At 40.4% G+C, this 23,575-nt stretch overlaps 1 protein-coding gene across 10 annotated transcripts in view; it reads right to left on the bottom strand.

The window, feature by feature from the left end:
- CD47 (CD47 molecule) overlaps positions 1-23,575 on the bottom strand; it is a 74,202-nt gene that overhangs the window by 37,559 nt on the left and 13,068 nt on the right. For all 10 annotated transcript variants that reach the window (XR_010318686.1, XR_010318685.1, XR_010318687.1 and 7 more), the window contains exon 3: positions 7,662-7,751. Coding sequence is in view for 4 of the 10 variants with exons in the window: in XM_064273009.1 (XP_064129079.1) it covers positions 7,662-7,751 (90 nt within the window). In the remaining 6 variants the exon portion in view is untranslated. The remainder of the gene's footprint in view (positions 1-7,661; positions 7,752-23,575) is intronic.

The following is a 23,575-nucleotide window of genomic DNA, read 5'->3' as shown; positions in this document are numbered from 1 at the left end:
TTCATTGTCAGTAGAGTGGGAAACCGAGTTGGTATAGTTTTCAAAATACAATACCATTAGAGACTTGTTCCTTCCATTAAGTCTCAGTGTTTGATTCTGGTAATCTTGAAGCTGTATGCCAAGCACAGAGATCCACAAGTTAAAGGCGAAGGTAGTTAGGAACATTTTTCTATAAGAAACCTTTATTTTCAAAATATCATCCACAGCTTGCCAAGTCCTGGCTTGGCTTCAGGGGTCTGGAAGTCTTCTCATGCTTCTTCAGTAGGACTAGTGACATCTTGAGATATAGCTCAAGATATAGTTCTACTATAAAGAAACTAACATCACACTCAATGTAGGAAGACTGAGAGCTTTCCTATTAAGACCAGGAACAAAACAAGGATGCCCACTCTAATGACTGCTATTCATCTTTGTAATGAAGTCCTAGCCAGAAGAATTAGTCAAGAAAAAGATACAAGAGGTATCCAAAATGGGAAGAAGGAAGTAAAACCATTCCTTTTTGCAGATGACATGAATATATGTACGTATGTGTATATAACCTATACATACATACGTATACATATGGAAACCCTGGTGGCATAGTAGTTAAGTGTTAAGGCTGCTAGCTAAAAGGCTGGCAGTTTGAATCCACCAGGCGCTCCTTGGAAACTCTGTGGGGCAGTTCTACTCTGTCCTATATGGTTGTTATGAGTCAGAATCGACTCAACAGCAATCGGTTTTTATATATGTGTGTATATATATACGTGTGTATATGTGTGTGTACATATATATATATATTCCCAAAGATTCCACAAGGAAGTTATTAGAGCTAATAAATGAATCAGCAAAGCAGCAGGATACAAGGTTAACACACACAAATCAGTTGGGTTTCCACATACTAGCAAAGAACATTCTGAAAAGGAAATAAAGGAAAAAATTCCATGTATTACAATAGCACCTAAAAAAATAACTAGTAATAACTTTAACTAGGAAGATGAAGATTTGTACACTGAAAACTATACACTACCAAAAGAAATTAAAAGTAGATAAATAAATAAATAAATGGAAGGATATTCCATGTTCATGGATTGGAAGACTTAATATTGTTACGATGTCAATATTACCCAAGGCAATCTATAGATTCAACATAATCCCCATCAAAATTCTAACCACCATTTTTGTAGATATGGAAAAAAACATATAAATATCCCAAATTTATATAGAATGGCAAAGGGCCTCAAACAGACAAATCCTGAAAAAGATGAACAATGTAAGATGACTCACTCTTCTCAAAACATACCATAAAGCTACAGAATCAAAAGAGCTTGGTGCTGGTATAATGATAGACACACAGGCAAACTGGATAAAATTGAGAGTCCACATACAAACACATATATCTATGGTCAAATGATTTTTGACAAGGGTATTAAGCCCACTCAGTGGGGGAAAGAATAGTCTCTTTAATAAATAGCGTTGGGAAAACTGGATTTCCACATGCAAAAGAATGAAGCTGGACCCATACCTCATACCATATACAAAAATTAACTCAAAATGGATCCAAGACATAAACATAAAAAATAAAGCTGTAAGACTTTTAAAAGATAACACAGGGGTAATGCTTCAAGACCCAGTTTTTACTAATAGATGCTTAGATATGACACCAAAAGAACATTCAAAGACAAAATAACTTGAATTTTACCAAAATTAAAAACTTTCCTGTATTAAAAGATTTTATCAGCAAAGTGAAGAAGGGACAACCTAAAGACTGAGAAAAAATTTGGGGGGACCATAGATCAGACGAAAGTTTAGTATCTAGAATACTTACTGTAAAATATAATATTCTACAACAACAAAAACAACCCAATCTAGAAACAGACAAAGGAATTGAACAGAACACTTCACTGAAGACTATGTACAAACAGCCAACAAGCATATATAAAACTGCTCAACATCATTAGTCATTAAACCCATTGGGATTCCAACTCATAGCGACCCTGTAGAACAGAATAGACCCGGCTCACAGAGCTTCCATGGAGCACGTAGTAGATTCAAACTGTCGACCTTTTGGTTAGCAGCCTTAGCTCTTAACCACTATGCCCTCAGGGTTTCCAGTCATTCGGGAGATGTAAATTGAAACCACAATGAGATGCCACTTCACCCCTACTAGAATGGCTGTGATAAAAAGAAAAAAACAAAACAAACGAATTAACTAAACGGAAAATAACAGGTGTTGGTAAGGATGTGGAGAAACTGGAACTCTCATCTATTGCTAGTGGAAGCGCAAAATGGTGCAGCGGCTGTGTACAATAGTTTTGCGGCTCCTCAAGAAACTTAAAAACACAGAACTACCATATAACCCAGCAGAATACGCAAAAGAACTGAGAGACACTTGAATACCAACGTTCACTGCGGCATTGTTCAGGATAGCCAAAAGGTGGAGACAAACGTTCATCAACAGATAAGAAACAAAAGGTGCTGTATGTATCTATGTAATGGACTATTACTCAGCCATAAAGAGAAATGAAGTCCTGATAAATGCTACAACATGGACGGATCTTGTAAACATCATGCTGAGTGAAGTCAGTCAGTCACAAAAAGATAAATACGGTATGATCCCACTTGAAATAGGCAAATGTACCGAAACCAAAGTTTACTAGTGGTGACCAGAAAGGGGGTGAGGGGAAGTCTTTGCTAAGAGGGCAGTAAGTTTCTGCTAACGATGGTGGAATAACGTGGAAATGGAGTGATGGTCGCACAACATGATAAACATAATCAATGTTATCACTGCATTGTACATGTAGAAATGTTGAATTCGCAAATGTGTTGTAGTATATATTTTTACCACAGTACAACAAACAAAAAACCTGTCTGTACTCAACATAAGGGCATAACCTTAGACAACAAGAGACTCACAGGCAGAGTAAGAAAAACTACTGAGATAAACTCCCTGAAGTTAAGTTTAGACGATAAATTGTAATCGGGAAAAGCTAAGGGAAACTAGAAACCTGGAAAGTGAAAGTCATGGATTTGAGCTACTATTTATACCTCTGGGGCTGAAACACACTAGATTCATTAAAAAAAAAAAAAAAAAAGTATAACTAAGCATCAAAAATAGAGGTGCATTTCTAAATAGACAATAGATAAGTGGTAGCTCTGGTGAAGGGTAAGACAGTACACAATACTGAGGAAGCCAGCCCAACTTGTACAAGGCAAGGCCACGGAAGCTCCATAAACACATCCAAACTCCCTGATGGACCAAACTGCTGGGCTGAGGGCTGTGGGGACCACGGTCTCAGGGACATCTAGCTCAACTGGCATAACATAGTTTATAAAGAAAATGTTCTACATTCTACTTTGGTGAGTAGTGTCTGGGGTCTTAAAAGCCTGTAAGGGGCCATCTAAGATACTCCACTGGTCTCACCCCTTTAAGAGCAAGGAATAATGAAGGAAACTAAAGATACAAGGGAAAGATTAGTCCAAAGGACTAATGGACCACAGTTACCATGGCCTCTACCAGACTGAGTCCAGTACAACTAGATGGTGCCTGGCTACCACTGACTACCCTGATGGGGATCACAACAGAGGGTCCCGGACAGAGCTGGAGAAAAATGTAGAACAAAATTCTAACTCACAAAAAAAGACCCGACTTACTGGCCTGACAGAGACTGGAGAGACCCCAAGAATATGTCCCCAGACAACCCTTTAGCTCAGTAATGAAGTCGATCCTGAAGTTCACCCTTCAGCCAAAGATTAGACAGGCCCATAAAACAAAACAAAACTAAAGGGGCACACCAGCCCAGGGCCAAGGACTAGAAGGCAGGAGGGGACAGGAAAGCGGGTAATAGGGAACCCAAGGTCACGAAGGGAGAGTGTTCACATGTCATGGGTTGTTCACCAGTGTCTGGGGTTGTTAACCAATGTCATAAAACAATGTGTGTACTAACTGTTTAATGAGAAGCTGGTTTGTTCTGTAAACCTTCACCTAAAGTACAATTGAAAAAAAAAAAAAAGCGGTGCTTTCCTATTTGGTAGAATTCCAGGCCGTAGGCAGGGAGCCTCTTACAAAGCGAATAATAAGAAAAATAGACTTAGATCCATGCCTACCCCCAAAGATGCCCCTGAAGCAGACTGCATGCTCTCCACTACTGAAATGTGAGTGCTACAAAGCCAGGGACAACATGGACTTCACTTCCAAGGTGAGTGCTACAAAGCCAGGGGCAACGTGGATTTCACTTCCAAGGCTGCGGCATGTAGACCAGTTCCTAGCCAACAGTAGGCACCCTGTAAATACATATTTACTGAATAAACAAACAAATCAGGTCCACACCAGGCTTAATCAAGACCAGTCTCATCTATTCTGTGTTATCCAGATACAAGTGGCAGGTCCACCCTTGATGGAAAGTTTCTCAAATTCCAGAGAGGGAGGCAGCATAGTATAATGGTGAACAGCACTGATCCAAATCCCTGCACTTTCAGCAAACAGCTGGGTGACTGGGCAAACTGCCTAACCTCACTTTGCCTCAGGCGTTTAATCTATACAATGGGAATGATAACAACAGTACCTACCCCTACAGAGTTCCTGGGAGAAGTAAACACGATTTCAGATGCAGAGTGCTCTGCACAGTGCTCTCACACAGATCAAGACCTTGACAAATGTTTAGCCACTGTTACCCTCAACATCAGAGGTCCCTGGGTGACACCACCAGTTTGTTCTCGGCTACTAACCAAAAGGCTGGTGGTTCAAATCCACCCAGCGGCTCCATGGAACAAAGGCCTGGAGATCTGCTTCCATAAGATTACAGTTAGGAAATCTTTTGGAGGGCAGCTCTACTCTGAAGCACATGGGTGGTCAGGAGTCATAAGTGACTCGATGGCAGTGAGCTTGGTTTTGGTTTTTCTCTCCTCAGCATAAATGTGAGTCTACGCTGGGTGAGCTGAGTATACAGGTATGCCCCACACCACGTGTACCTGTCCTAAGATGAACCTATGTAGAAATGTCTACCAAAATGTTCCTTCAGCAACTTCATAAGCACCTTCCTGAAAATACAACCTGTAGAATAAATATAAAAAAGAACATTCAACCTCACTAACACAAAAAGGAAAATTAAAGCAAGATATCTTTTTCACCCATTAAAACAGCAAAGACTTCAGAATTGTAACACTGTCAGGCTTATGAGGCGAAAGACAGTTATTCTCATTGGCAATACGGTTAATACAATGTTTCTGGAAAACACTTTGGCAGTATGTGTAAGGAGCCTTAAAATATCTCTGCCATTCCCAGTCTTACATATCTTTAGCTGAGTTACTTTCAGAGTATCAAAAACAAAAAACAAACAAAAAAAAGGAAACACCCTTAATATCCATGGAGATGAGAGTTAGTAAATTACAGTGCATCCACGGAAGTAGAGCACGGGCAGCTATAAAAAGGGTTCTGAAGACATGAGGGAAAATCAGGATGCGCAAGGACATAAGCTGTACGAGTCCAATTATTTTTTTAAAAAGATAACAAAAATGTGTGAAAAAAGAAAGAGAAGCAGGAAATTAACTAAAACACGCCAATAGTTTATTTCTAGGTTGTGGGACTAACAAGGATTTTTGTTTTTTCCCCATAGCTTCCTGTATTGTATAAGGTGTTCTAAAGAATTACTTTTTTAATTCAGGAAAAAAAAAAAAAAAAACCAATGCTTATTTTGTAAAAATATTGCTGAGAGTGAACAGATGGAACTAAGTTAACCATACCACTCATGCCTGGTTCATTTCACAAACAGTAACGTCACTAATGATAATGTCGTCATCAGCAAACTTGATCAACCCAGACTCAACAAACCACCTACCGTGAAATAATTCCACCATCTTAAAAAGAGGCTGTTCCCCACACAAATCACGTGACTGCGCCCTCGCTGTGGCTTACCAACACTCTCCAAGGTTCTCCCTAACATCAGTGAAGGCTGAACAGGTCTGGAATGCCATTCTTTTTCTTGATGTAAAAGGCACACTGAAATTCTAAGAGAATTTCCTAAAGAAGTCTAGACACTGTCTTGAAAGTCAGAGTTGTGAAGTGTCTTGACAGCTGCCACTGTCAGTCCATTCTTTCCCCTTTTCTCCTTTTAGACAAAAGCTGCGAACATCTCTGAAATCAAAGAGCATTTCCAGGGAGTGCCTCACACTGAAGAAAGCTCTTAAAATACACAGTCACCTTTCTTTCATTGTATATACCACTGGAGCTGTACACAGCCTAAATTTCAGAGTAAAAGTAAGATTTGTGAAATATATAAGACACCATTCTACTACAATATCTAGCTTTCACTTTTCTAAAGGGGCAAAATAAATGAAATCAGCATTATTTATCCTTCAATGACTATTTCAGTGTTCTATAGGGAGACTGGGGCTAAATGTTACATTTTAAAAGTTTAAACACCTGTCATCTCAGGACTTCACTAATTCAGCAAGTTTCTTTTACCATGCTGGCATGGAAATATGGTTGAGTATAAACGTCACCCAGAACACACATTACCTGACCATGACGATTCTCTGTCACGGATGCTGAATCTACGGCAGCCTCAACACCTACCCTAAGAAGTGGAGTCACAGGGCTGACACTGCAGAGTGTGACCACAGAACACAACTCTCCCGTGGCTGCTTCTTAGAGGCCTTAAAACTACAGGAAGGTGACAAAACACGGGCAAACGGGGATTTTCATGGGTGAACACATGTATGGAGAGAAGCTCAAACCGGGAAAACAAAGAGAGTGGAATCTTAACGTTGAAAAGCATAATGTCATTTCTTAACACTAATGTAGGCTGTGACTATTTGTTTACAAACAAACACGTGTGTACATGTTCTGAAACATTAAAATAGTGTATGAGTTTAAAACATTGTAATCATAAGTATTCCCACTATTTATCCTTACAAGGTGTCTTAGTTACCTAGTGTTGCTGTAACAGAAATACCACAAGTGGATGGCTTTAACAAACAGAAGTTTATTCTCTCACAGTCTAGGAGGCTAGAAGTCTGAATTCAGGGCACCAGCTCCAGAGGAAGGCTTTCTCTGTCAGCTCTGGAGGAATGTCCTTGTCATCAATCTTCCCTTGGTCTAGGTTTTCAGAGCAGCGACCCTGGGTGTAAAGGACCTGCTCCGCTCCTGGCTCTTCTTTCTTGGTGGTAGGCGGTCCCTCCTCTCTGCTTGCTTCTTTTGTATCTCAAAAGAGATTGACTCAAGACAAAACCTAATCTTGTAGATTGAATCCTGACTCATTAACATAACTGCCTCTAATCCTGCCTCATTAACATCATAGAGGTAGGATTTACAGCATATAGGAAAATCACATCAGATTACAAAATGGTGGACAACCACACAATACTGGGAACCATGGCCTAGCCAAGCTGACACACATTTTTGGGGGTACAATTCAATCTGTAACACAAGGCCAAATACATAAATAACAACCAACTTCTAATGAATTAAAGGTGAGCTTCAGTAAAATATAAGTTAGCAAAATATGGGGACAATATATACTTCAAGGAGAATATAAACATTAATATTCAAAATTGTATATTCTTATTTATCATAGTAACATTCTTTTTAAGACAACTCTTCTGTTAAAGTATTCCACTAGTATTGCCTCCCAGAAATAACCATTTCATCACTAAAGTATTAATAAAAGATAGAAATAAATACTTACTCAAAACACCAAACTGTCCCCAGAATAGAAGTATAGCCAAAATTGGGAAAATGATGATGAGAATATTTTCTTTTTGAAAAAACCATGAAACTGGGGAGAAAGAAGACAAAAATCACTGTTAATATTTACTATGATCACTTTAGTCCTGGTGGCACAGTGGTTAAAGCACTCAGCTGCTAAGCAAAAGGTCAGCAGTTCGAACCCACCATCAGCTCCTTGGGATAAAAATGTGAGTTTGCTTCCGTAAAGATCTACAGCCTTGGAAACATTACGGGGCAGTTCTACCTTGTCCTACAGGGTTATTATGAGTTGGAAAGGACTCTGCGGGAATGGGTTTTTGGTTTTACAATCACTTTAAGTTCTGCTGAGGGATGTTCTATAAGGAGCCCTGGTGGCACAATGGTTAAGTGCTCAGCTACTAACAGAAAGGTTGGCAGCTCAAACCCAGCATCCAAAAAAGACCTGGTGATCTGCTCCCATAAAGACTTACAGCCTTGGAAACCCTATGGAGCAGTTCTGCTCTGTCCTTTAGGGTCGCTATGAGTCAGAATCGACTTGACAGCATGCACAACAACAATGAATGTTTGATACCATATTTTTTTGTGGAAATGGAAATAAAATAACTAAAGTTGTGGCCTTAAAATAAATAGGCTGTGTATTATACATGTAACTTACTAATATGACAAAATTTATTCACGAAACAAAATGCTATAGTTACATTTTCCCTAATCTATCCCTTTACTGGAAGGAGGTAGTATGACATAGTGGCTGAAAACAAAGCTATGTGACCACAATGCCTGGGTCTAACACACTACGTGACCCTGGACAATTTCTAAACATTTCTCATCTTTAGAACAGAACAGTTGTTACCTGGGTATAACACAGCGTCTACTCCTCAAAAGACAGCTGTGACTACTAAGGAAGCTAAAATATGCAAAGGGCTTAAAATAACATCTTGGCACTTACCTAGGTCTCAATAACTACAGTTATTATTAATAGCAGCAGTCAGTTTGGCAGGTAGGTGGACAATACTAAAATACCTTCAACTTGACTATAGTATGTTCCTCTGTTGTATACTCAGCTGTGTACCATGCCAAGAATTTACCTTAAAGTAACAATGAAGTCTCCCTGTAGACGGACTCAGGGGACCTAGGTGAAGAAGCTGTATGAATGGGTATTCCTGTCCCACTGTGGCTAAGGCCGAGACAGATGTGAGCCCTGCCTTTTCTCAAACTTACCCTGAAAGACATACTCATGAATAAGTAGACTTCAAGAAGACCGCTGACCTATAAAGTAACATAAGGGGCCTTCGGGATTCAGGAAGCGGTGGGTCATGTGTTACCTACACGGTGAAAATATATCTACACTTCATATATAAGGGAAACTGGGATATTAAGACTTCAAATAAGATTCGTTGAGAACCTCAAGAAATTAAGTCTAATTGCATCTTGTAAACTTATTAGAAAAGAAATTTCATACTTTTATCTGAAATTTCTTTTCTAATAATTAAGCTGAGTAAATACACTGAAAGCATTTCAAAGTTCACATGTACGGGGAGGATTTGCTCTCTGAAGAGCACGTCTGAATACTGCTTGGAACAAGTACTGGTGTGCCTCTAAAGTCAGCTCTATTCCAGTGCACACTGCTCTGTCCTTCAGTACCAGCACGTGTGGGACCTGTGGGCTTTCACATCATAATGACAGCCACGTAGCTTCTGAGTTATGCTCACGATGTTAAACCCTGGGAAAATGCTCACACTAATCCCCAGCATTTATGAACACACTGTAATTCTATCTTAGAGGTATCAGCTTTTCAGAGCCTAGCATTTTTCCCTATACATAGTAGAGACTCAATACGTTTGCTGTTGAAGGTTACAATGGTCATGAGACAGTTTACTGAGCAAATGGAAAATGGTTTTTTGATGTTCCTGCAGTTGGTGATTTCTACAAAGAGATGGATGTTTTCAGATATTATGTGAGTTAATACTTTAACTTCCAACTGCATCTTCCTACACCAAAGAAAGCCCAGCTCAATTTGGTCTAAAATACTCCCAGGAAAAAATGTGTGAATTGTGCTTAGATTTTCGCATCTATGTTTCACCTTACTACATTAAGAAAAATAAGCTTATCCAAAAATGATACTTTAATTTGCTCAATATTTCAATTTATTAGGATACAAACCTGCTATGTATATCATGTGATATTAACACTTCTAGTTTTAGAAAGTCACTCCAGAGGCACTGCTTGTGGCAAGAAACATTATTTTCCTATTCTTTTTTGGGGGGGGGGGAGGAGGGAGATAGTAGCAGTAACGGTAGAAGATTAAGGAGCCACTGTTTCAGTAATTTAATCTGACAAAATCTTTCATGATCTCCGTGTGGACAAAAATGGAGAAATATGAGCAAGATGGCAGGAGAGATACGCAGCTGACTGAACAGCAAAAGCTACTGCGTGTTAATTAATGAATCATTTTCCGTCTGGAGAGTGGTCGCCAACGATACGGCAGAGTGCCCTCCTGGCAGCAATATTATTAATAACTTGAACATATCAAGGGCACACTTACCAAATTTGTGGATAACTCAAAGTTAGGGGGAACAGTGAAAGAGATGGAAGACAAAATTAAGACTCAAAACAATTTTAGTAAATTTATCAGCTATAAAATGGCAAGAAAATGGGAAAAATCTAAATGTACAACAATAGGGAAATGGCAAGATACGTTTTGGCAGAATCATACAATAAAATCAAAAACCTGTTGCCGTCGAGTCGACTCCAACTCATAGCAACCCTACAGGTCAGAGTAGAACTGCCCCATAGGGTATCCAAGGAGCAGCCAGTGGATTCAAACTGCCGACCTTTTGGTTAGCAGCTGTAGCTCTTATCCCCTGTGCCACCAAAGCCCCAACAATAGTAGCCAACATTTACTGCGTGTTTATGGAATACCAGGTACCTGTTAAGCTCTTTGCATATATTAACTCATCGAATTCTCACAAATATTATACAAGCGGTTATTAATCCCTCATTGTAGTTGAGGAAACTAACACACAGAGGATTAAGTAACTTGCCCAAAGTCCTTAGTCTTTAAGTAAAGAAAGTGGGATGGAACATTACGTATCTAATAAACACTATGCTTGACACGACTTTAGTGATATAAAAATTTCTACAAAAAAAATCAGTGGACAAACAGGTTACGATACAGTATGTATAATAAGATGCCAATTATTTTTTGAAAAGCTACATTTTCTTAATATTAATAAAATTATGTCACCATAAAAATATGAGCTCTTTCATGGTGGCAGAATTTGAACGGTTTTAATTATCTTCTGCGTGGTGCTCCTTAACTATAATGAAAATGTCTTACTTTTGTAACTAGAACAAAACAAAATCCAGTTAAAAGAAAACGGCCATTGTAGAGGGTTTTATATGAAACCAATAAGATGACATTTCACAAAGAATAATATAAAATCCTACTCATAAATTAAAAATATGAGATTCCCACATCATAGGGAGGTTCGTCTTAAAAGGAGTTTACCAAATCAGTAAGTCCTAGGGGTTTAAATTGATCTCACATTTAAGATGAGCCAACAATGAACTGTCGTTCCACTGGCCTCCCCCTCTCCATCTATACAACAAAACAATGTCAGGATATATTAACAGAAGTCTATTCAGGAAAATAAGAAGAGAATTAAACCCCAGTCTAACCACCCACTTTTTACGTATTCTACAGACATTTATTTAAAGCCCACCATAGGTCAAGTACTTTTCTTAGCATTTAAAGTTCCAGCAGTAAACAAGGAAGGCCAGGAAAGGCCTCTGGGGAGAGGAACTGATGCTGAGACTTGGATGGGAAGGAGTCTGCCACATGAACGCAGGGAGGAAGACGGGCCAAAGTAACAGCAAGCTCAAGGAATCGACTGATGGGATTTAGTGATACAAGATGAGATGGGAAGAGTCTTCTGGGGCAAAATCATGTTGGGTCTGGACAGAATGTTAAGAGTCTGGATTGCACTCAAGTAACTAGAGGATTTCTGGGAGGAAGAAAAATAATCTGATTTACTTAAAATCTTCTTTGGCAGCTATATGGAAAATAGATCACGAGAAGCAAGACCTGTCAAAATACTGCTGCAGCATCTGAGTGAGAAATGACAGTGGCTTTCGCCAAGGTGGTGGCAGGGAGGTAGAAGGATGTGGCCCACAGATAAGGTCCTGAGTTCAGTTTTACTCATCACATTGAACAACATAACAGGACCTTGTTCCAAAGGAAGGGTGAGCAAAGGCTGAAAGAACTGGGGATTTTTATCCTAGAGAAGATACAACTTTGGGAAATACAATACCCCTCCTAGTAAGGGAGAAATTGTAGGATAGGAAGTTTCGGTTTTACTTAAGGAAGAACTGATTTTGTATGACAGAAGAACAAGTTACTCTGGAAATTACAAGTGTCTTTTTTTCTTTTAAACATGCCAAGCATTTAGGTGAAGTCTGAATGACCAACTACCTGGGGACAACTAGCAGTTATTCTTGCATTAGATGGCAAGAGAGACTAGATGACTCCAAGATTCTATGCAGAAATAATAGGAGGGTGAGAGACATTTCAATGACAGAAAACAGGTGGCAGGTGGCATTACAGAACAAGAAGTAATATTATCTAAATGGTTCTTAACTGGAGCTTATCAAAATCACCTATGGGCTTATTCACACTTCACACACACTCCCCTCTCAGTTCCCACCTCAAGATTTTAATATGCCATCCCCCACCCCCCGCAAGGTAAGTGTGTATGCGTGTGTTTGGTGAAGGGGTGCGCAGTGGTGGTCCATGATTCTCTGAGTTTAAAATCACGGCTGTAAATCACCACCTCCTCTCACGAACATGAATGTGTTACCTCTCTCTAATTTGTTATGGTGGACAAAGTTTGAAGATCACTGCACTGAACACTTAAGAACCAACTGAAATGTTGGAAAACTCTTATATGCCCATTAAGCCACTCATTTGCTAAGGTAATATCATCAGATGACTTTAACTCCTGAGTTTTCCCACGAGGAGAATAACACAAGGTATTGCTCTAAGGCTATTTCAGCTCTGAATTTCCACAGAGCTAAGGAAATAAATTATGCTTAAAAGGGACTAAGAATAGTATCGGGTATTTTTCCATTCTGGAGTAAGAAGGGAAATCCATGGGCATGCACACCCTTACTTCAGCTGTGGCTAACGGCTTTGTCCATTAAAAAAAAAAAAATTTTTTTTTTTTTGTCCATTACGCTCCCTCAATTCCTGGTCAGGGAGCGTGGTCTACCAGTAGGATAAACTTACAACTGGAAAGACAGATGATGTTAAGATGGTGTGGACTATGAACGAGTGTTTAAATTTTGCTTCCAAGTCTAAATATTATTTAAAACCCAGGACCTTGTTTCCCCATCACTATGTAGAAAATGGGACAATCTAAGAGTAGAGACCATTCAAATCAACTAAGCATGTGTCTCCCTTAAGTATATACATGCAAACCTTCTCACGTACAGAGAGCACAGTTTCTACCAAAGAAGATCACAATGAAATTTGCAATACTAAAATTCAAATCAAATTTTGATTAGATGTTTCCAGATCATGATGGCTTTTTTGATGTGTCAACTTAGTTAGGCTATAGTCCCCAGTTATTTAACCAAACCCACAATTCTAAGTTGGCCCCCCAAAATCTCTGCTCCCTGATGTACATGCCTTATACAATCCCCTCCCCTTCTGCTCCCCACGGGCAAGACTGAGCATGATGGAGTGCGCTCCCATGGCTGTTATACCATACGACAAAAGGGATTTTACTGATGTAATGAAGATCATAAATCAGTTGACTTTGAAAAAGGGAGATTTTCCATGAGGGGTGGCAGGGACATTTGGTATATTGAGGTGAGCCCTTAAAAGGGACTGGGGGAAGCAGAACCAAGAGGGCGGATTAGTCAGACACACCTTATCATTCCCTTACAGCGACGACCCAAAAAACTAAGTGACACAGATGCAGACAAAAATCCTAGAACCCTAAACATCAGAAAGAAGTGAATCAAACACCAACTGGAAGGAAAAATTTAACAAACCCAGAGAACAGGGAGTAACACGAAATGAAGGAATCCAAGAACTGCCCCAGCTCAATGTGGCCATCTTTAAGACAAAGCCAGAAGCGACCCCAGGGGAAGAACACATGGAGGCAACTCCACACCAGTCTCTTAAGAGACAAATGATATAGACATACTGGGAGAGAAGCAAGAGCAAGGAGAGAGCTGAGATCCAGAACCAGATACCCACAAGATCCCTGACCTCGGGGGTGAGTGGCACACACGAGCCAGTGGAGACGCAGAGTGGCAGCCCATCCCCTCACACATGCGCGGGAGCAGGTCCCAACTACTGGCTGCAGGGGATGTGAAGGGCCTAGGCACCCACATCCGCTAACCAGAGGGGTACACCCCCCTACTCCCACTGTTGTGATCGGAAGTGGTGGGGGGACCCCATACTCCGGACATCCCATCTGACCAAGGACTATAACACGACTCCCCTCCCCACACACCCTTCTACCATACCTCTCTGCCCACCTAATGAACAGCAGAAGGCACCCTCCCTTGTGCACATCCACCTGCCATCCACAGCTCCCCAGGGCTCCCGGAGCTTGCGGCTGTGTGCACCCACACACACACCTACCCTATGCCAGTGCCTGGCTCAGCCCAGTGACCAGCAGCGGAAGCACAACTGCATGCATGTTTGCCCACCACTCCCTCTCCCCTCCCCACACTGGGTGAGAGGCCCAGGTAGTACTACCCTGTGTGCATCTGCCTGCCTCTAACCCAAGCCCGGCCTTCAGGCAAGAGGCACCCATATCGCAATTGTACACGAGCCTGCCTGCTGCTCCATCCCTCATCCCTGCCTAGTGAGAGGCCCTGGCATAGAAGCTATGCGTGCACCCACCTGTGACTCCCTCCCCCTCCACCCACCCACCAAGAGGCACTGGTGGCATGTCCGTGCGCACACCCACCACTCACTCTGACCTGACAAGAGGCACAGGCAGTGCAACTCCGCACACACCCACCCACTACTCCCCCCTGCACCCTCAGCCTGGAGAGAGGCACATGTATCATGACCATGCACGCACCTGCCTACTGCTCCCTCCCTTCCCCCTACTGGTGAAAAGCACTGGCAATGCAAATGCACAAGCGCCCACCTGCTGCTCCCTCTCTCCTCACCTTGCCCAGCGAGAGACACCGGAGACCTGTCTGACACTTTCCCATCCCCCCACATGGCGTGAGGTGCAGCCAACACGGCTGTGCCCATTTCCGCCTGCCATGCCCCCGCCTCACACGACAAGTGGTGCTGGCCATGCTCCCGCTCGTACAACACCCCCACCACACCTGCTGCCTCACCCACTTGGCGTGGACCACTCCCACTCCTGCACCACCGGAGCAACACCGGATGGTGGCCAATCCCCACCCAGACCATCCTCAGCTGCCCGACAACACCAGGGAACACAGACCCATGCTCAAACATCCAGCCACTGCCACACCCACCGGGAGGCAGATGCCGAGCACAGACTACAGACCACAGACCAGAGTGGCATGCCAGCACCTCCTGCCCAGATACATCAAAACAGAACAACAAATCAGGACGTGGTAAACAAATATACAATTAATAAATAAATATAATAATACTTTAATGCCTCAGAGACAACAGACAGTATCGAATCACCTGAAAACACAGGACAAGATGGCTCAAAGGACCAAACTGAAAAACCTGAAAACCTCACTGAGGAGGAAGAGGTAATCAAACTACAGCTAAGAAATTCAAAAGACTTATATACACAGCCTTCCAAGAGATCAAGAAAGAGAACAAGGAAAACACAGACAAAACCAAGGGAAACATAGACAAAACACTAGAAGAATTCAGGAAAACAATACAAGAACAAAATGACAAAATAAATAAGGAACCATACAAAAACAGTAATCAGAAATACAGAAGATTAACAATAAATCTCAGAAAAAACAACTCAATGGACAAACACAGGAATAGAATTGAATCAATGAAAGGCCAAATCACCAAAACAGAGGACAAATTCCTTAACGTTAACTTGTTTGAGGTACAATCAGTAAAAAGAGCAAAGAAAAATGAAGAAAGCCTAGAAGTTATGTGTGACACTATCAAGAGGAATAATCTACACATGACTAGAATCCCAGAACAGGAGGAGACAATAAAAAGCACAGAGAGAATCTGAAGATTTGCCAGTAGAAAACTTCCCTAATATCATGAAAGATGAGAAGATATCCATCCAAGAAGCACAATGAACCCCATACAGGCTAGATCCCAAAAGAAAATCATCAAGACATAATTATAATCAAACTCTCCAAAACCAAACACAAAGAAAGTCTCCTGAATGCAGTTAGGGAAAAACAAAAGATCACCTACAATGGGGAACCAATGAGAATAAACTATGACTTCTCAGCAGAAACCATGCACTCAAGGAAGCAATGGAATGAAATATATAAAACCCTGAAAGAAAAAAATTGCCAACCAAGAATTATTCATCCAGCAAAACTGTCCCTCAAATACAAGGGCAAAATTAAGACATTTTCAAATAAAGAGAAATTAAGGGAATTTATAAAAACCAGACCAACCTTACAAAGAATATTAAAAGGAGTCCTATGGACAGAGAACTAACAACGTAAGACAACAACCTAAGATTAAGACATATAACAACATCAGCTAGACACCAACCCAGATAAAGAATTCTCAAAAACAAAATACTGCTAAAAGACTGAAAACAGGAAACCAGAGACGTCAATCTGTAAACGATGATAACTTCAAAACAAAAAAGGGGAATAAAAGGTGTAGTTACAGAAGTTCTGTATGGAGAGAAGGCAAGGAGATAACAAGAAATAAATGACTGCTTTAAACTTAGGAAGACAAAGGTGAATCTTAGGATAACCACAAAGAAAATTAACAAACCTATTCATCAAAATAAAAAGAAGAAAAGCATAAAGGCTCAGTAAACAAAAAATCAACAAAAATGAAGGAAATGAAAAGAAAATCCACAAACACAAAGAGCTCAGCACAAAAAATAAAGTGGAACAAAGAAACCATCAACACCACAAAAAAGGCATGAAAAAAAGATAGCAATAAACTCATAACTATCGGTAATTATACTGAATGTAATGGCCTACACATACCAGCAAAGAGACAGAGAGTGGCAGTACGGATTAAAAAACATGACCCATCAATATGCTGTCTACAAGAGACATATCTTAGAGACAAAGATATAAATAAACTTCAAAGGATGGAAACAAATATATCAAGCAAACAACAACCAAAAAAGAGCAAGAGTGGCAAAATTAATCTCTGACAAAATAGGCTTTAAGGCAAAATCTACCATAAAAGACAAGACAGGACATTATATAATGATTAAAGCATCAATTCCCCGACGCGTCTGTCAGAATGTTGTACTGTGGGGGCTTGTGTGTTGCTGTGACGCTGGAAGCTATGCCACCGGTATTCAGATACCAGCAGGGTCACCCATGGAGGACAGGTTTCAGCTGAGCTCCCACGCTAAGACAGACTAGGAAGAAGGACCCAGCAGTTTACTTCTGAAAAGCATTAGCCAGTGAAAACCTCATGCATAGCAGTGGAACATTGTCTGATACAGTGCTGGAAGATGAGCCCCCCAGGTTGAAAGGCACTCAAAAGATGACTGGGGAAGAGCTGCCTCCTCAAATTAGAGTCGACCTTAATGACGTAGATGGAGTAAGCTTTTGGGACCTTCATTTGCTGACGTGGCACAACTCAAAATGAGAAGAAACAGCTGCAAACATCCATTAATAATCGGAACCTGGAATGTATAAAGTATGAATCTAGGAAAACTGGAAATCGTCAAAAATGAAATGGAACACATAAACATCGATATCCTAGCCATTAGTGAGCTGAAATGGACTGGTATTGGCCATTTTGAATCAAACAATCATATAGTCTACTATGCTGGGAACGATAGCTCGAAGAGGAATGGTGTTGCATTCACTGTTAAAAAGAAAGTTTCAAGATCTATCCTGAAGTATAATGCTGTCAGTGATAGGATAATATCCATACGCCTACAAGGAAGACCAGTTAATATGACTATTATTCCAGTTTAACACGCCAACCACTAGGGCCAAAGATGAAGAAATAGATTTTTATCAGCTGCTGCAGTCTGAAATTGATCAAACATGCAATCAAGATGCATTGATAATTACTGGCGATTGCAACGTGAAAGTTGGAAACAAAGAAGAAGGATCAGTAGTTGGAAAATATGGCCTTCACGATAGAGACAATGCCAGAGATCGAATGATAGAATTTTGCAAGACCAACGACTTCTTCGTTGCAAATACCTTCTTTCACCAACATAAACGGCAATGATACACATGGACCTCACCAGACGGAACACACAGAAATCAAATTGACTACATCTGTGGAAAGAGACAATGGAAAAGCTCAATATCATCAGTCAGAACAAGGCCAGGGGCCGACTCTGAAACAGACCATCAATTGCTCATATGCAAATTCAAGCTGAAACTGAAGAAAATCAGAGCAAGTCCACAAGAGCCAAAATATGACCTTGAGTATATCCCACCTGAATTTAGAGACCATATCAAGAATAGATTTGACACACTGAACACCAGTGACCGAAAACCAGACGAGCTCTGGAATGACATCAAGGACGTCATCCATGAAGAAAGCAAGAGGTCACTGAAAAGACAGGAAAGAAAGAAAAGACCAAGATGGATGTCAGAGGAGACTCTGAAACTTGCTCTTGAGCGTCAAGCAGCTAAAACAAAAGAAAGAATTGAAATAAAAGAACTGAACAGAAGATTTCAAAGGGCCTCTCGAGAAGACAAAGTAAAGTATTGTAACGGCATGTGCGAGGAGCTGGAGATGGAAAACCAAAAGGGAAGAACACGCTTGGTGTTTCTCAAGCTGAAAGAACTGAAGAAAAACCTCAAGCCTCGAGTTGCAATAGTGAAGGATTCCATGGGGAAAATATTAAACGACACAGGAAGCATCAAAAGAAGATGGAAGGAATACACAGAGTCATTATACCAAAAAGAATTAGTCAATGTTCAACCATTTCAAGAGGTGGCATATGATCAGGAACCGATGGTACTGAAGGAAGAAGTTTAAGCTGCTCTGAAGGCATTGGTGAAAAACAAGGCTTCAGAAATTGATGGAATATCAATTGAGATGTTTCAACAAACAGATGCAGTGCTGGAGGTGCTCACTCGTCTATGCCAAGAAATATGGAAGTCAGCTTCCTGGCCAACTGACTGGAAGAGATCCATATTTATGCCTATTTCCAAGAAAGGTGATCCAACTGAATGTGGAAATTACAGAACAATATCATTAATATCATACGCAAGCAAAATTTTGCTGAAGATCATTCAAAAACGGCTGCAGCAGTATATCAACAGGGAACTGCCAGAAATTTGGGCAGGTTTGAGAGGAGGACGTGGAACCAGGGATATCACTGCTTATGTCAGATGGATCCTGGCTGAAAGCAGAGAATACCAGAAGGATGTTTACCTGTGTTTTATTGACTATGCAAAGGTATTCGACTGTCTGGATCATAACAAACTATGGATAACACTGCAAAGAATGGGAATTCCAGAACACTTAATTGTGCTCATGAGGAATCTTTACATAGATCAAGAGGCAGTTGTTTGGACAGAGCAAGGGGATACTGCATGGTTTAAAGTCAGGAAAGGTGTCCATCAGGGTTGTATTCTTTCACCATACCTATTTAATCTGTATGCTGAACAAATAATCCCAGAAGCTGGACTATATGAAGAAGAATGGGGCATCAAGATTAGAGGAAGACTCATTAACAACCTGCATTATGCAGATGACACAACCTTGCTTGCTGAAAGTGAAGAGGACTTGAAGCACTTACTAATGAAGATCAAAGACCACAGCGTTCAGTATGGTTTACACCTCAACATAAAGAAACAAAAATCCTCACAACTGGACCAGTCAGAAACATCATGATAAGCAGAGAAAAGATTGAAGTTGTCAAGGATTTCATTTTACTTGGATCCATAACCAACAGCCATGGAAGCAGCAGTCAAGAAATCAAAAGACGCATTACATTGGGCAAATCTGCTGCAAAGGACCTCTTCAAAGTGTTGAAGAGCAAAGATGTCACCCTGAAGACTAAGGTGCACCTGACCCAAGCCATGCTATTTTCATTCATATCATACGCATGTGAAAGCTGGACAAAGAATAAGGAAGATCTTGTTTATTGGTCCACTTGTGAGAATTTTTGTTTTCTTCATGTTGAGGTATAATCCATACAGAAGGCTGTGGTTTTTGAGTTTCATCAGTAAGTGCTTCAAGTCCTCTTTGCTTTCAGCAAGCAAGGTTGTGGCATCTGTATATCGCGGGTTGTTATGAGTCTTCCTCCAATCGTGATGCCACGTTCTTTTTCATACAGTCCATCTTCTCGGATTATTTGCTCAGTATACAGATTGATTAAGTATGGTGAAAGGATACAACCCTGACACACACCTTTCCTGATTTTAAACCATGAAGCATCCCCTTGTTCTGTTTGAATGACTACCTCTTGGTCTAAATACAGGCTCCTTATAAGCACAATTAAATGTTCTGGAATTCCCATTCTTCGTAATGTTACCCATAATTTGTTGTAATCCACATAGTCGAATGCCTTTGCGCAGTCAAAAAACACATGTAAACATCTTCCTGGTACTCTCTGTTTTCAGCCGGGATCCACCTGACATCAGCAATGATATCCTTTGTTCCAAGACCTCTTCTGAATCCAGCTTAGAATTACAGTTGTACCCTGTTGACGTACTACTGCAACTGCTTTTGAATGATCTTCAGCAAAGTATTTTACTTGAATATGGTATGAATGACATTGTTCGATAATTTCCACATAATGTTGGATCACCTTTCTTTGGAATGAGTACAAATATGGATCTCTTCCTGTTGGCTGGCCAGGTAGCTGTCTTCCAAATTCCTTGGCATAGATGAATGAGCACCTCCAGTACTGCATCCGTTTGCTGAAACATCTCAATTGGTATTCCAACTGGAGCCTTATGTTTTTCACCAATGCCTTCAGTGCAGCTTGAATGTCATTAAGGTCACGTCTACTTTGAGAAGGCAGCTCTTCCTCAGTCACATTTTCAGTGCCTTCCAACCTGAGGGGCTCATCTTCCAGCACTGTATCAGACAATGTTCTGTTACTATTCTTAAGGTTTTCACTGGCTAATTTTTTCAGAAGTAGATTGCCAGGTCCTTCTTCCTAGTTTATCTTAGTCTGGAAGCTCCACTGAAACCTGTCCACCAAGGGTGACCATGCTGGTATTTGAAATAGTGGTGGCAAAGCTTCCAGTGTCACAGCAACACGCAAGCTTACAGGCATGTGGTGCATGGAATACTATTCAATAATAAAAAAGGAAAAGCTATGGATACACACAAAAACTTGGATGGATCTCAAGGGCATTAAGCTAAATGAAAAAAAGTCCTCCTCAAAAAGTAACATACTGTATGATTCTATTTATATAACACTGTAGAAGTGACAGAAGTATAGACATGGAGAAGAAATTTGTGCTTACCCTGTTACGGAGGGCAGGGGGTGTGGGGGCAGCACAAGGGAGATCTCTGTGGTGATGGAAGAGTTGTCATCTTGAATGCAATGGTAGTTACACAAACCCATACATGTGACAAAATGACAGAACCATACACATATACTGTACCAATGTGAGTTTCCTATTTTTGATATTGTACTACTGTTGTAGATAAAACTATTGTAGGAAACTGGGTGAAGGGTATATGGGATCTCTCTGTTTTATCTCTGCAACTTCTTATGAGTCTATAATTATTTCTAAAAAATAAATAAATAAAAATGAGTGCAAAGCCAAATATCTGATACCCCATGGGAGAGTTTTCTACATTTTCTATAGCAAAACAATACTTTCCCATTTTAATGGCCCAAAGAGTAAGCAAAGGTCACAGTTTTATATGGCACCTTAAAACAAAGAAAGATAAAACCACACGCTCTGTCTTTACCTCGGATTCTGGTATCGCTCTCCTATTCATCTTCATTTCACCTTCTGGCCTTTCGATCCTCATATCCTGAGTTTACCTCTCAGTGACCTACATTACACTCCAAAATCGCTGCTCCCCAAGTCTTTTCCCTTCATTTTCATGAAATTTTATATTCCCTCAGAAAAACGTCAACTAAGTATTAACCAAAAACCAAACCCACTGCTATCAAGTTGATTTTGACTATAGTGACCCTTCAGGATAGAGTGGAATTGCCCCAGAGGGTTTCCAAGAAGCAGCTGGTAGATTCAAACTGCTGACCTTTGGTTAGCAGCCAAGCTCTTAACCACTGTGCCACCAGGACTCCAACTAGATAACAGATTACGTAATTTCAGTAATTCATAGTGTATATGAACTGATTGATTAGACCTCTCCTAAAAGGTGTATTGCAGGAGAAAGATGTGCCAGCCTGCTTCCATAAAGATTACAGCCTTTGGAAAGAGGGCCTGGATAAGTAAAGCATTACTGAAAAAGAAGAACAAAGTGGGAGCCCTCACACTACCTGACTTTAAAACATATTATATCACCATGGTAGTCTAAACAGCCTGGTACTGGTACAACAACAGATACACAGATCAATGGAACAGAATTGAGAATCCAGACATAAATCCATCCACATATGGGCAACTGATATTTGACAAAGACCCAAAGTCTGTTAAATGGGGAAAAGACAGTCCTTTTAACAAATGGTGTTGGGATAACTAGATATCCATCTGCAAACAAATGAAACAAGACCCGTACCTCACACCGTGAACAAAAACCAACTCAAAAAGGATCGAAGACCTAAATACAAAATCTAAAATGATAAAGTTCATAAAAGAAAAAATAGGAACAATGCTAGGAGCCCTAATACATGGCATAAACAGTATACAGAACATTACTAGAACTGCAAAAACAGCAAAAGAAAAATTAGATAACTAGGAGCTCCTAAAAGTCAAACACCTATGCTCATCCAAAGACTTCACCAAAAGAGTAAAAAGATTAACTACAGACCGGGAAAAAAATTTTAGCTTTGACATCTCTGATCAGCGGCTGATCTCTAAAATCTACATGTTACTGTAAAAACTCAACAACAAAAAGACAAACCAATTAAAAAATGGGCAAAGGATATGAACAGGCACTTCACTAAAGAAGACATTCAGGTAGCTAACAGATACATAAGGAAATGCTCATGATCATTAGCCATTAGAGAAATACAAATCAGGACTACGATGAGATTCCATTTCACTCCAACAAGGATGGCATGAATCCAAAAAACACAGAATAATAAATGCTGGAGAGGTTGTGGAGAGACCGGAACACTTATACACTGCTGGTGGGAATGTGAAATGGTACAATCACTTTGGAAATCAATTTGGCACTTCCTTAAAAAGCTAGAAATAGAACTACCATGCGATCCAGCAATCCCACTCCTTGGAATATATCCTAGAGAAGTAAGAGCCATCACACAAACAGATATATGCACACCCATGTTCACTGCGGCACTGTTTACAATAGCAAAAAGATGGAAGCAACCAAGGTGCCCATCAATGGATGAATGGATAAATAAATTATGGTATATTCACACAATGGAATACTATGCATCAATAAAGAACAACGATGAATCTGTGAAACATTTCATAACATGGAGGAACCTGGAAGACATTATGCTGAGTGAAATTAGTTGCAAAAGGACAAATATTGTATGAGACCACTATTACAAGAACTCAAGAAATAGTTTAAACAGAGAAGAAAATATTCTTTGATGGTTACGAGATGGGGGGAGGGAGGGAGAGAGGTAGGGAGTGGGGGATTCACTAATCAGATAGTAGACA

Source organism: Loxodonta africana, chromosome 20 (genome assembly GCF_030014295.1).
Source record: "Loxodonta africana isolate mLoxAfr1 chromosome 20, mLoxAfr1.hap2, whole genome shotgun sequence".
NCBI lineage: Eukaryota > Metazoa > Chordata > Mammalia > Proboscidea > Elephantidae > Loxodonta > Loxodonta africana.
Note: the sequence above shows the minus strand (reverse complement) of the source record. Positions and strands in the feature narration are given on the sequence as shown.